This window comes from Rana temporaria, chromosome 1, assembly GCF_905171775.1.
Source record: "Rana temporaria chromosome 1, aRanTem1.1, whole genome shotgun sequence".
Taxonomy (NCBI): domain Eukaryota; kingdom Metazoa; phylum Chordata; class Amphibia; order Anura; family Ranidae; genus Rana; species Rana temporaria.
In genome coordinates, this window is record NC_053489.1 from 453,689,189 (window position 1) to 453,704,873 (window position 15,685).

General features: G+C 43.2%; 1 protein-coding gene across 1 annotated transcript in view; it reads right to left on the minus strand.

Annotated features, from left to right (window-relative positions):
- Window positions 1-15,685, minus strand: part of LOC120916904 (ovochymase-2-like) — a 147,169-nt gene that overhangs the window by 7,731 nt on the left and 123,753 nt on the right. The window contains exon 23 of the mRNA XM_040327850.1: window positions 15,425-15,669. Within this exon, the coding sequence (XP_040183784.1) occupies window positions 15,425-15,669 (245 nt within the window). The remainder of the gene's footprint in view (window positions 1-15,424; window positions 15,670-15,685) is intronic.

A 15,685-nucleotide genomic window follows, 5' to 3' on the forward strand; every position in this document is an offset into this window, starting at 1 on the left:
AAATGGGTATATGTAAAAAGAGTCCCAGTAAACAGCGCCACAACTTCATGCAAAAAAACACAGCACAGAGTAATCAGGTCTAATGTGCAGTAAAATGTTGAGAGTCCAATAAACCCGACCGGTTTCGTCTTCACAGACTTCAACTGGGTCATGAGACTGATGAGTCAACATCAGCTGGTAAGCGTATTTAAACCTTATTTACATGCCAAGGAATATCTGCCTGGAGATTTGATGTGTCTGACAGAGGGGATTAAGGACCTTTTATGCATCCATGAGAATTTAAAGACCATCCTCATATACATATGGGACTAGACTTTTTGGCTGCATCTGTTTCAGCATAGATGTGTTAGGCCTTGTACTCACGACCGGATCTGTGCGCTGGAAACTGTCTGCCCGACAGTTTCCGGCGTACAAGGCTGATTTGTGTTTTGTTCCGCTGGCGTGTACACACCAGCGGACCAAATTCCCGTCGTACCGGAACGCGTGCACGTAAACTACGTACGACGTCACTATAAAGGGGAAGACCAAAGTTAATGGCGCCGCCCTCTGTTCCTCTTTTGCTAGTTACGTGTTTGCTCGTGTTAGTGAAGGTTTGGTTAGAGCTGATTCGCGCTTCTCGGTCTCCAGGCTTTGACAGCGTGTATTCACGGGTTCAGTGCGTGTGCTTGCGGTAACGTAGTTGTCATTCGGCTATAGGCAAGCAGGTTGTTTCTGCTTTAGCAGTTGCATCCTGTGCGCTCGTATCTGTTTGTCACGCGTTTGTCGCAGGTAGTGCTGGATTTGCGAGTGCTTTCTGTTTCAGTGTGTTCTTGACTGACCAGCCGGCCGGTTTGAAGCCATGATGGAGCAGCAGCGTCAATTTTCGCGAGTTGGTGCTGTTTATGGGATGGCTGCTGGATATGTTCATTTGTCCAGTACTTTGGCCAGAAACAGGGGGCGGAGGCGTTTCTGGACCAAGAATTGGTTGCGCCAGCGTGACCAGTTCTCACATATGCCTCTGCTTAGGGAACTCCAGGAGAATAATCCTAATGACTTTAGGAATTTTCTCCGCATGACGGACCCCGTATTCAACCGTCTGCTGGATCTTCTGTCCCCCTATATCACGAGGCAGGACACTGTGATGCGCCAAGCCATCACGGCCGAGCAGAGGCTTATTGCCACGTTGCGGTACCTGGCGACTGGGAGGAGCCTGCAGGACCTCAAGTTCTCGACAGGCATCTCTCCGCAGGCGCTTGGGGTCATCATACCGGACACGTGTGCTGCCATCATCAAAGTTATGCATGAGGAGTATATTAAGGTAAGTTTCCTGGCTCTAATAATGTGGCCAACTAACTTTCTTTTTATTTTCCCAGATATGCTGTGTGTTTAACTAACGTTACCTTTTCTCCCTATGCATGTTGATATCAGCTTTACATGTTTTATTCTTGGCCTACCTGCATATTTGTCCCTTACCCAATATTAACCTGTCCAGCATGCTATCCTAGGGACAAACCCACCTTGCCATTTTTTCAAACAGGACTTTTTGGTTTTTGTGCCCCCCCCCCCCCCCTTCAAACTTTTATTGTCCCCATCAGAGGGCTGTGGAGTCTCTTAATGAAGTGGCCCTATATATTTCATTTCCCAAATTCTCCATGCACATTTTTCTAATGCAATTTTAATACTGTGAACTGTCACAAGGATGCTTGTAGGATGTATTTGTTACAAAGTACTAAATCTCTAATTTTGTTTGTCCCCACAGCTACCCTCCACACCACAGGAATGGCAGTCTGTGGCTTCCCAATTTGCCCAGCGGTGTGATTTTCCAAACTGCGGTGGAGCAATAGATGGGAAACACGTCCGCATTGTGCCCCCACCCCGCTCGGGGTCGTACTATTATAATTACAAGGGTTATCATAGTATTGTGTTGATGGCGGTGGTGTCGGCACAGTATGAGTTTCTATATGTGGACGTGGGGAAGAACGGCCGGATGTCTGATGGGGGAGTGTTCGCACGGACTGATTTCTATGATCGTCTCCAAGCTGGTGGTCTGGCATTGCCACCAGATGAAGATAATGTGGAAGGACTTCCGTTTGTGTTCCTAGCGGACGAGGCTTTTGGGCTTGGTCCTCACCTCATGCGGCCTTTTCCCCAGAGGACCCTCACCTCAGAGAGGAGTGTGTTTAATTTTCGGTTGGCCAGGGCTCGGAGGGTAGTCGAGAATGCCTTTGGGATACTCACCAACCGGTTCCGCCTGTTCAGGACATCGATACATCTGGCGGAATATAAATTGGACACCGTTGTATTTGCCTGCTGCATTTTGCACAACTTTTTACGCAGGCACTCCCAGACGTACCTACCCGACATCGGTTCTGAGGCAAGACTACCCTCAGATCCCCTTCCCGGGCTGGACACTGGTCGCGCTGGCTTGGCCCCCCAATCAGCTCGTGAGGTACGCGACAAATATGTTGAGTACTTCATGGGTCGGGGGGCCATTGCTATGCCAGATCATATTTCTTTCTAATTCGGCCCCCAAAGAAAGGAATATTCTAAAAAATAATAAATAATTAGACCATTGGACTTTATACAGTTGTTTGTCATTAATGCTTTTTCTCTTTTTCTGTCTTCCTGGTTCTCTAACTAACTTCTTCAATTGTAATGCATAATTGATTTCTCCACTTTTAGTAACTAACCACATTTTGCACATTATTCACTCATCTACAAACAGGGTATTGAGTCTAGAAATAAGAAGCAACTCCATTTGTAAATGTTGAGGTCAATTTTTTTTAAATTTTGCTTGTTCATGACCCCAAAAATAATTTTATATTTTTTTCATTACTCCCTGCTTTTGTACTTAGGAGTCTTCAAAATTTTTTTAAAATTTTCTTTTTTTTTTCAGGTAATTCAACCAAAAATATTATGCAGATTATACATTTATTAACAAGTTCACTTTTTTTTTCATCAAATATAGTTAGATTTATTGTTTACATATATATATATATATAGATTATATTTGGTGGGGTGTTTACCGCCTTAATTTTTTTTTTGGCCATATTTTTTAGGCACAAAAAACAATAATTTTTTAACCATTTTTTTTTTTTTTGGTGTGTTTTTATAAAAGAAAATTTTTAGGTGAGAATTTGGAGTCAAATCTCTACTTCACTAAATTCAGTGATTAGAGAGATTTATAATTCTATATATATATTTAAAAAATTTTTTGGCGTTGTTTATTCTTTATGGTCTAAACTTTATAGTATCCCAAAATGTTCAACATGGTCAAAAAGTAACAAAATCCAATTCAAAAAATATAAAAACTCACAACAGCAGTCAGTCATGGTGTGCTTTCACACTGGAACACGCCAAAATTGGAAGATACACACATTCAGTGCAAACTCGCCAAATGTCATTGGTTCAACAGACAAATGGCCACATGTGCTATCTGACATCATGGGTGATCAATGTCTGTGTTTTGTGGGAGCAAACCCTTCCTCTCAACTACTTGAGGATGGAGGAGGGGGTTGGACCCACAAAGCACAGACATTAGATATTCTGTGATGGCAGATAGCACATGTTGGCACACTGTGTGTGTATATTCAAATTTTGGCGTATTCATTATTCAAACTGTAAAAATGTTTGTGGGGGCGGGGGATGGGCGGGGGGTGTTTCAGTCTTTGACACGGCCCATCATGTCAATAATGTTCTTAAAATTAGATTCGATCACCATCATTCTTTGCCGCATATTGTCCATTTCCGTGCTGCATTCCAAAAGGACATTTGTTACATTCTGTTCCATGAGAAACATCCTTTCACGCATATTGTGCATTTCAGTGCTGCACTCCATTACCTGCTGAATAATTATAGCAGCACTTGCACGTGAAAATATTGGCACACCATCCTCCTCCCCTAAAACCACAAAAAAAAATGGCATTTACAATATTATTTTTCAATGAGGCCTATCTACATATGTTTTTTGGAATCAAGCTAGGGTGACACTGACCTGATGGGCTTCTCCTTTCCACCTCTTCGACATCTTCTATCACTCCTCCTTCTTCCACCACCTCCCCATCATCTTCTATCACTCCTCCTTCTTCCACCACTTCCCCATCATCTTGGACTCCTCCTTCATCCATCAATCCACCTTCTTTCAATTCGCCAAATTGTTCTTCCGCCACTTGCCCTTCATCTGCTATGACTTCTAAGTCCAAAATTACTTCTTCCTCCTCTCTTCCTTCCTCCTCTCCTTCCACATCCTCCTCTCCTTCCACATCCTCCTCTCCTTCCACATCCTCTTCTCCTTCCACATTCTCCTCTCCTTCCACATCCTCTTCTCCTTCCACATCCTCCTCCTCCTCCACATGTTGAGATGGCAGATTTTGGCCTTGTCTGGCCCTCTCTGCCTCCTCCAAATGCTGGCGACTTCTTTCCCCTGAAATAAACCAAAAAAAATGTAGACTCATCAGCACACAGATATTGGAGAGCATAAATCGCACACATTGCTTAGAAGAGGCTTTCATTTAGTTACTTTTATCTTTCACCAAACCTACATTTTGCAATTACTTCTATATGGCAAGCTCTGATCCTGCCCCTTTTTAGCAAAGTGACACACATGGATGTCCCCCCTAAACTGTATTTCTGGGAGACCCTACCAAAACCCATTTTTGATTTGGGGAGACACAGGTGCTCTGCATTGCAGATGTGAAAACATCTGCTTTATTACCACTGTTTTTAGAATGAATCCTGTTTGCCTTTCCCATTCTCATACTTTTTTTTTCTAGAACTAGCTTTTACACAATGTTTACAAACAAAGTTTTTGGCCAGTGAGCCATGTCCAGGTGTGTTGTTCCTGTAATAACCGAGCCTTTCTGATAAACTATGTGATGTTACGTTGTTTACTAAGAACACTGTTTGTAAATATGTAGTTATTTATGTTCTAAAAAATAAATAACAACATGTCTTTAAAATTACAAGCTGGCCAAGGAGGCAGATGGTGAAATATACATGGCAACACATTATTGCAGACAATCACCACCCCCCCCCCCCCCAACCCCAATATATATTTACTTACTTTTACGCAGAATTTTAAGTATTTTCTTCATCTGATGTGGCTCCCTCAATTTTAAGTCTGACCATCGTTTCCTCAGCTGTTCCTTGGACCTGGTGATCCCAAACATCCTCTGCATTCTCCTCGCCACCTTGTCCATAATATGTGCCTTTCGGCGGTTAGGGGTCTTGTATGGCCCTAATTCCCCATCATAGTCCTTCTTTCGCATGATGTAAACTAACTCCACCATTTCCTGGAACCGCATATTAGTGGCTTTATATCTTCTTTTCCTTGATCGGGACGTCCCTGCCTCTGTCCCTTCACTTGTGGCATGAGAGCATCGTGCCCGCTCGTGTGACATCGCCATCTTTCCTTTCCCACAGAGATTATGGGCGTGGAAAAGATGAATTCTTACGCCATGGGCGGAGAAGAGGGCGGCGTTTAATACATACGCGGAGTGTAGAGAATGCAAACAACGTGTTTACGTCCGTTACGCGGAGAATCTTCGAGCGCATCCAGAACATACACAGTTAACGCCATATTTCCTAAACTCATTGATTAGGGGCCTCGCAAAGGTGACGAGGGCGGGGTTTCATAAATACGCGGAGTGTTTAAAAGGTTTACGCCGTGATTACGCATCTTACGCGGTAATTAGGCGAGCGTGAGAAACGAGGAGCGAGAGACAGGAAGGTAAGGAAATTAAAAATGTGATCAGCAGAGGCCTTGAAAATGTAGACACATGGGATGGGGGTTTGGGCTGTTGGTTGCACCCTTTTTAAGCTATTCTGTCTATGGGGTACCACAATGTTATTTTGGTATCCAAATGCTTTTGGACACCTCACAAAATAGAGATGTGAACAATGCTGTACCTCATTGACAAGTTTTTGAATGGTGTATTCAGATCAGGCAAAGTATTGTTCAAGTGTTGGTTGTACAGAGGTCATTAGGAAGTGTCTTTTATGTCATCCATTGTCAGGGGCATGAGATTTACACAGGAAAGAGTGCCTAGATGAATACTGTCATTTGTAAGCATTGTTTATTTTTCAATATTAAAAATATTTACTGCAATGTTAACAATGGCTCTGCATCTAGCAAATCAATGTTTGGTACAACCAATGCGGCCGAGCTGACAATCATTGTTTAAACAAGAGAGACTGTGTTTGTAATTAGATATAGGTAATAAATTTAAAGACACATATTATATCAAGGTCAACGCTGATCCTTTTGAATATTTATTTTTCTTTGGTTTATGTTTTTGGAATCTAGACTCAAAAAAAAATATCATATTTCAAAAAGTAAAATGGACCAACTACAAACCAAGGAAGCTATAGAGGCCTTACTACAAAAATATCAGGACACGCCCATCCTGTGGAATTCAAAACACGCATTATATTGTAATAAAGATGTACGAGCGGCAGCACTAGAAGAGCTAGCAAACTATATGCAAACATGGGTGCCAGGATGCACTGCCAACATGGTGAAGGATAAACTTGCCAACCTCAGAAGCACATACAGGAGAGCATACAAAGCTAATAAAATCAAAAAATCGGGAGCAGCAGCAAGACAAGCAAAGGAACCCAAACTGTGGTATTATAAACAGATGGCTTTTTTGCGGGACGAAATGGAAGGCAGGAAAACGATGTCCAGTCTTTCTTCCAACCTTTCCTCCATGCTACCTTCCAGCGGACCTTCCCCAGATGACCACAGCCCTGCAGAGTCGGAGGAAGAGGGCCTGGCTGACAGAGATGCAGATCTGCCACCCTTCGATGAGGAGGTATAGTAGTTTCCTCTATATTTATGGCGTAAATAATTCTTGGTGGATTAATGATTAGATATTGTAAAAATAAAACCAAGCTGGAAAAAAGCAAACAAAAAGGTGTACAGACAAATAGGTGTCAGGGATGACAACTGCAGGGGTCAGAAGTAGAGTGTATTCAAGTAATAATGAACAGAAAATACTGAACGAAAAACATGAAAATGAGTGTGGTTTTATTTAGCGAAATTGTAAAAAAATTCTTTTTTTTTCCACACAGGAAGAAGAGATCAGCCAGGAGGTGGCAGATCCTCAGGTGTCTGTCAGCCAGGAGGAGGCCGGGGTCAGTGGCAGCCAGGAGGAGGCCGGGGTCAGTGGCAGCCAGGAGGAGGCCGGGGTCAGTGGCAGCCAGGAGGAGGCCGGGGTCAGTGGCAGCCAGGAGGAGGCTGGGCCCAGTGGCCTGCAGCAGGTCCACCCGGCCAGGAGAACCACCACCAGCCAGTCTTCTCCCCCCCAGGTGAGGCCATCAGGCCGAAGGAGGCAGTTGAGGCCTGTGGAGGAGGCAAGCCTCCGCATGATCCAGGAGGCAAGCGCCATCATGAGGGCCCCCCTCAACCCCACAGAGGCCTTCAGTGCCTCATTGGCCCATGATTTAAATGAAGGGGAGGAGGACCAGAGAAGACTGGCAAAGGCCCTGATGAACCAGGTCCTTTGGTGGATGCAGAGGGGCCTGCTGACCCCAGACACTGGGCTATGTGACCCGGCCCGGCTTGCGGAACACCATCCTCCTGCTGCCACATCAACCCCACCTGCAAGACCCCGTGTTCGATCCGCTGGAAGGCTGCCTGGAGGGAAGGCTGGAAAGAGGAGGAAACGTTGATTTTCTGCCTTCCATTTCCTTCCACATAAAGGACATCGTGTTTGTACTACCACAGTTTGGGTTCCTTTGTTTGTGTGCTGCTGCTTCATATTTTTGTGTTTGGCTACTGAGGCTTGGAAGTTTATCCTTCACCATGTTGGAAATGCAAGTTTGCATATAGTTTGCTATCTATTCTAGTGCTGCCGTTCTTTTTATTTTTTTGTGATGACATTTGCCTGAATAAAAGGCCTTTTGCTTTCATTTGAAAACATGTCTATTGTTTGATATACTGTGGGGATTATTAGGCAGCAAACCTTTAATAAATATACAATGGGTAATTTACAAAGGACACACTCCTTGGGGGGGGGGGGGGACATTTGGTGTGCCAACATGGTTTAATATTCTCTAATGAAACACCAAAAAAAAAAAAAAATTTTCAAAAAACATGTAAAAAAAAAATAGTTTAAATGGTGACATAACTAGAAACAAAAAAAAACATTAAAAAAAAATGCACATTCCTTTACAAAAATGACTACTCTAAATTATGGAGGACCACCAACCAAAACACACGTCTGGCATAGAAAACATTATTAAAGGATTACATCACAAGCAAGAAATGTGACATTTCAGTATGGGACAACTCTATTGAAATTGCATCAGCAAGAGAACGGGGTTATTCTAGCAAGAGAAGAATTAATAAAACGAGGCTTTAAAATGTGGTTTAGTGCGCCTTTTTAAGACATTGTTCTCTTGCTAGAATAAAAGGTTTCTAATGACGAATGTGCCATATCCCAAAGAAACGCGAGTTTTACCTGAACGAGCGCTCCCGTCTCCTCATTTGGACTGAGCATGCGCGGGGTTTTTGTACGCTGCTTTTGTGTACAGACGACCGAACATGTCTGACGGACACGATTCCAGCAGACTGTTTTAAAGCAAGACCAGGAAACAGTTGTTCGTTGGAAAACGGTCTGGCCGACGATTGTTTGCTGGAATTCTGTACGTTACTGCCTACACACGAACGAACATGTCCGCTGAAACTGGTCCGCGGACCAGTTTCAGCAGACATGTTTGGTCGTGAGTACGAGGCCTTAGAGTGATTGATTATTTTCATTTTGTTGTTTTGGTTCACAATATTTTTATTCATATAGCAATTTTGTTGATATATGATCTTTCTCTCTGCACAGTATTTTTTACACTTCCACTTGGGATTGGATGTGAGATCTATCCCATAAGGTGATTTCACTACACTTCAGTACCACCTTGATTGGTGGATCACTTATTTCATAAATTTTTTGGGCGCTGCATTTTTTTTCTCTCTCCATAATAAAAATGTATACAATATATTTCCCCGTAAGGCCCGTACACACGGTCGGACTTTCGTCCAACAAACTTCAAAATCTGTACGTTTTCACATTTGTCCGACCATGTGTACGCTCCATCGGACCAACTTTTTGGGGTTTCGTCGGACAAAAAGTTTGGTCTGCAAACGGACGAACTTTACGACAACAAAAGTCCGATGGTGCCTAGTCTGACCGTGTGTACAGCAAGCCATCGGACTTTTGTCCGAAGTACAAACACGCATGCCCAGAAACAATGTTAAAATCAACCAACAATAGCAGAAGTTAACCAAAGGGTGGCGATAAAGAGCAGAAAAACCACGCGATGTTGGTAAAGTATTAGAACCGTTTTCAGAAAAGTCAGAGCGTGTGTATGCTATGGGTGTGACCGGACAAATCACTTCAGACAAAAATCCAAGGGAAAGCTTGTCGGATGTCCGACCGTGAGTACGAGGCTTTAGAACCAATAAATTACCATTCTGAGCCGAAATGAAAGAACAAATTTTACATGAATTAAAATGTCATCTTTAAGACAAAAACTGGACGTTTGTGTAGATAGCATAACAGATTGGCAGTACCCCTTCATACATTATACAGTAGAGTCAGTCACTCTTATTTCTGTTCTAGGTAGATGCTGTCATGCCCCGTACACACGATTGGGATTCCCGGCGGTAAAAAGTCCGCCAGGAATCCCGGGGGGAAAACCGAGAACCTGCTCGGTCACTTTCCCTGTGTACACACCAGGGGTTTTCCTGTTGGGAAAACTGCGGTGAGAGCTTTGGCCGGGGATCCCGGCCGTGTGTATGCTCCACCGCCGTCTTTTTCATAGGGAAACTGCCTGGAAAAAGACCACCGGTAATCGCCGCAGAAAAAAAGAGAACATTTCTCATTTTTCCTGCGTTTTCCTGACTGCATACACACGGACAGTTTTCCCGGCCAAAAGCCGTCATGGCAGTTTTCCCTACGGGAAAACTGGTCGTGTGTACGAGGCATCAGACTAAATCACGCACCTGACTTTCCTAAGTTCCCATGGCTTTTAAAAGGGAGTTTTTCTTTATTAATATTAGGGGCAATTAGCTAAGCTAAGGATTATTTGCCTTAACCACTGTTATTTTTAGTAATGAGAGATATAAATAAACTCTGCATGGTTGAAAATTACCATGATAACAATTAAAATATCAATTTTTAGGTTAGTGGGCCTTGTTTTAATTCACTTTTACATTACAACGAGGAAGAGAGGAATGGGACACCAAATAGGATGTGGTCGACACAAATCTCATGGTGAATATCCCCAAAGGGGACACATACAACTATAAAAAAATCCATAAAATACATATACAAATACCACTGTTTTATGCTAAATGTTTTTTTGTGCCTTCCTGCATACTGCATTTCATTTTAGGGAAGCCAATTCATTTCAATGGGCTGTCCTATGCTATTGAAACACGCAAAAAAGGTACAGACACAATTTTTTTAAATTGCACTCAACAAACTGCATGGTACTGCGTTTCCACGGGTATTGGTGGGCAGCAAATTTCTGTGAAGGAAAACAAGCAATTTTGCATATGTTCCTGCGCCTTAACTGGCATGACCGAACCCTATAAAAAAAACTCACAGTAAAATAACATTGTATCAAAATAAAGAATTTGTGAAACAAAATGAACTCAAAAACATCCAATTCCAAACAATCAGGCCGCGTACACACGGTCGGACAAAACCGATGAGAATGGACCGAGGTTCAGTTTCATCGGTCCAAACCGACCGTGTGTATAGCCCATCGGTCTCTTTACCTTCGGTCCAAAATTTAAAACATGCTTCAAAACCGAACCGATGGACCACTACCTGATCGGTCCAAACCGATGGTTAGTACAGAAAGCATCGGTTCAAAACCCTGCACATGTTCGGAATCAAGTCGACGCATGCTTGGAAGCATTGAACTTTGTTTTATTCAGCACGTCGTGTGTTTGACGTCACTGCATTCTGACCGGATCAGATTTTGGACTGACGGTGTGTACGCATATCAGGCCGTCAGGCCACTTCTGCGGTGAACCGATGAAAACGGTCCGTCGGACCATTCTCATCGGATATATCGACCGCGTGTACGCGGCCTCACAGCTAAAAGTGCATGGACCTGCTTCGGTATGACACATGTAATATACGTATACAGTGAAGCCCTGTACACACGATCGGTTTGTCTGATGAAAACGGACCGATGGACCGTTTTCATCGGACAAACCAATCGTGTGTGGGTCCCATCGGTGAAAAAAAAATACAACATGTTTTAAAATTGTCCTATGGATAAAAAAACTATAGAAAAAAACAATCGTCTGTGTGGAAGTCCATCGCATGCTCAGAATCAAGTCAACGCATGCTCGGAACCATTGAACTTCATTTTTCTCAGCACGTCGTAGTGTTGTACATCACTGCGTTGGACACGGTCGGATTTTTGACCGATGGTGTGAAGGCAAGACTGATGAAAGTCAGCTTCATCGGATATCCGACGAAAAAATCCATCGGATTAGATTACATCAGATATCCATGTACTATATGTACAGGGCTTAATAGATCCAAGTGCTGGAATGTTCTGTTACATGAGCTACGTGTCTCACTGTGTCAGGACAAGGTCATCTAGCACCCAGAATGCCCCTCCCCCCAAGATATATCAGACATATGTGCCACCCATTCTGCCCCTTCCTTGTCCTGGCCCTGCTCTCACCTACCAACTGTAGTCTGGTGGGTGAGAGACACAGCTCGCTCATGTGTCATATCAGTGCTGGTCACATTTATATGTGAGTGCTCTGGTATTGTTTTTAGAGTTTTAATAAATGTGTTTTTACATTATAACACTATATGGAGCATTTTTTACATTGTATGAGATGAGCTAAAGTTGTGGAAGGGGTTTGGAAAAGATTAAATGACAGTAAGGTCTGGTGAATATGTTTGGAGCACAGGTCTTGGACACATTCTCTTGGTTACATTGACGTGGTAATGTGAAGAAACAGAACATAAACGCAGAAACTTGGATGTTTTGGACTTGATTTTGATTCACATGAACTTTATTTTCAGGTTTATTTTACCTTGAGTTTTTTATATTTAGTTTACTTTTTTGTTTTATAGATACAATTGCTTTTGATACATGTTGCAGAGTTCGAAAATGTATTTAATTTTGTTTGTGGGGATTTATAGGCCCTTTTAACTCAAGTGTTGTGTCTAATTTACTGTATATACATTTCACATTTCAAGTTCTATAATTCCAAAATATCACAGCTTGGCAGCCATCTTGTAGTTACCCTGTAAATAGGGAGGAATTAAAGTATACAGGTATGTAAACCCTCGCCTTGTAAAAGAACCCATTCAGTTTAAGAGCCGGTTCACACAGGGGCGACTTGGGATCCGACTTGAAGTCTCCCCAAGTCGAGCTGTTGAGAAAAGCAATTGAAGTGAATGGAGCCGTCTTAATGTACACTACTGAAGTCACTCCGACTTCAGAAAAGGTTCCTGTACTACTTCAATCCGACTTGTAGGCGACTTGTACCCATTGATTTCAATGGAAGTCGCCTCAGAAATCGGATCACTGTCTTAACTGAAGCAACTTTACAGGAAGAGAACATACATTTCTCAGGCAAACCCCTCCCTCCCCTCCCTTTGATTGGCCACTGGAAAGCCTCCTGTCCTGGAGGCGACTTCAAGTCGCCTTGTAAGTCGCCCCATGTCACGCTGTGGTGCGCGCTCAGGTAGTTTTCAGGTCCCCTTTGCAAAGTCGCGGCCAGAGTCGTGTCGCCCCTGTGTGAACCGGCTCTAAAGCAGAAATGAAAGGAAAAACATTTGTGTCTAAATATAAAAACATTCTAAATAAAATAGAAAATAGATCACATTCCCTCTGTTCTCAACTGCATATGAGCCAGGGAAGAAGAAGCAGCAGTACACTGATCTTCCCAGTGAATGGCTGTGCAATAGGGGTGTGTCAGGACAAGCCTGATTATTAAAAAAGAGCAAGCCGAGGTCCCAGCACAGCTAGAGAAATGACCACGGTCTGCTCTCATGGACTGTTGCAGTTTTTTTGCAGGTAACAAAAGGTGCATTTACTATTCATTTATTTTTAGGCGCCTGGAAAGCATTGCACCAGTAATAAGCAGATGGCTGGTGCTATGCGGGTCTCCTGCAAACTGTCAGTATAAGTTGTCTGCCCATACATTGTACAGGCAGGCATTTTCACACTGACAGGAAGAAATCAATGAACTACCAGAGCGCTCAACAGGACCGCGGTAGTTCCTTGAGAATTACAAGCCGCAAAGGATGTCGGGAATTTTAGTTCATTAGTTCCTTGAACCCTGTGAATGAATGACACGGCTGTGTGGGCGGAGCCCCACATGGCCGCATTTTTTTTCAAAACGTGACAGCTGATACAAGGAACTACTGCTGTTACATGGAGGCAGGTGCAGGAGCGGGAACATGTTACATGTTCCACCCTAAAAATGGGTGGGACATGTAACATGTTCCCAAAGGTGCACTTATTCTTTAAAGTCCATCAAAACGTCTTTAACCCAAAGTGCTAGAATTTATTTCTGAATTGTAAATCACCTAAATCTCCTGATTTTCAGCAAGTTTATATGGTTGTCTACATTCCCTTTGTGTGCAAAATCGAATTTCCTGTTTGTGTATTTGGCTCACTGCTTTTTTCAAGAAATTCTTCACAGAATTTCAGACATTCCCAGCACTGACCTTTAGGATTGGCACAGTGGATGAGGGAAGCAATATTATTTTTATTTTATTTTATTAAAGTGGTTGTTAACCCTCACATACACCCAGTGAAGTGACTAGCCTTAGATGATACAAAGATATGAAACAAAGCCTCCTACATAAGTCGTACCTATTTATCTACAGCTGTCTTTCCCCTACACCCATTCAAAGTGCATAACTTGCACAGGATCTCTCAGCTATGAAAAGCAGGGGGCGGAGAGCTGGAGTTACATCAGTGAGGAGAGCTCTGAGAGCTGATTGGATTGCAGGGACACACCCCCTTCACACAGCACACAGGAACAGAGCTGAGGCTGTCAAACTTTGGCTGTGCCCTCCCCTGTCACCATTTTTCTCTTGGTGGCAGAACATTTTGGCAGAAGTGACTCATGCTGATAGCAGAGGAACAGGGCAGCAGACAGAAATAACACTTAGTGCTCTGGACTGAGGCAAGTACACACTATAGAGGGATATGCTTGGTTCATGTCTGAGTTTTACAATCACTTTAACCGGTTGCCGACCGCCGCATGTACATGTACGTCCACAGAATGGCACGTACAGGCATATGGGCGTACAGGTACGTCCCTGCCTTTCTGCGGGTCGGGGGTCCGATCGGGACCCCCCCGGTACATGCGGCGGGCGGATTCCCGCGGGGAGCGATCCGGGACGACGGCGCGGCTATTCGTTTATAGCCACTCTGTCGCGGAGCTGAAGAACGGGGAGAGCTGTATGTAAACACGGCTTCCCCGTGCTTCACTGTGGCGGCTGCATCGATCGAGTGATCCCTTTTATAGGGAGACTCGATGGATGACGTCAGTCCAACAGCCACACCCCCTACAGTTGTAAACACACACTAGGTGAACCCTAACTCCTACAGCGCCCCCTGTGGTTAACTCCCAAACTGCAACTGTCATTTTCACAATAAACAATGCAATTTAAATGCATTTTTGCTGTGAAAATGACAATGGTCCCAAAAATGTGTCAAAATTGTCCGAAGTGTCAGCCGTAATGTCGCAGTCACGAAAAAAATCGCTGATCGCCGCCATTAGTAGTAAAAATAAATTAATTAATAAAAATGCAATAAAACTATCCCCTATTTTGTAAACGCTATAAATTTTGCGCAAACCAATTGATAAACGCTTATTCCATTTTTTTTTACCAAAAATAGGTAAAAGAATACGTATCGGCCTAAACTGAGGAAAAAATAAATTTTTATATATGTTTTTGGGGGATATTTATTATATCAAAAAGTAAAAAATACTGCATTTTTTTCAAAATTGTCGCTCTATTTTTGTTTATAGCGCAAAAAAAAAACAACGCAGAGGTGATCAAATACCACCAAAAGAAAGCTCTATTTGTGGGGAAAAAAGGACGCCAATTTTGTTTGGGAGCCACGTCGCACGACCGCGCAATTGTCTGTTAAAGCGTCGCAGTGCCGAATTGTAAAAACGCCTCTGGGCATTTAGCGGCGTATTGGTCCGGGGCTTAAGTGGTTAAAGAAGGAAAGATTGTGTGCACTTATAGCAGACAGACACTGCTCACATTTGTTTAAGGATGTTAACAGAATTGCTCAGAAACTACAGAACAGAAACCACAATGTATATAAATGACCTGGAGAGAACTGATTTTTCTCATTAGTGGAAATGTCCTTTGCTGCCAACAGACATTTTAAAAACCTATAGCACACAGAGGAATGCTATCCCTGAATAAAACATCCATACCTATGGCAGCCCAACCTGCCCAGTAGCAGAGCTCTCCTGGTGATGGGAATTCTTCTGAATCAGGAAGACAAACTGGTTGCATGTTAGTCACCTCCCTTGATAGATGCAGTAAAGCTATATCAAAAGATTGGTCATTGCTCTGTGGATAGTTGTAGTTCTCGTGTCTGATAAGAGCATCAATTCCAACACACATCTCTGCCACGTCAAGTCCAAAGCAAACCTTCAATGATTCGAGCTTCTGGTCTCTGCATGGAAATGATA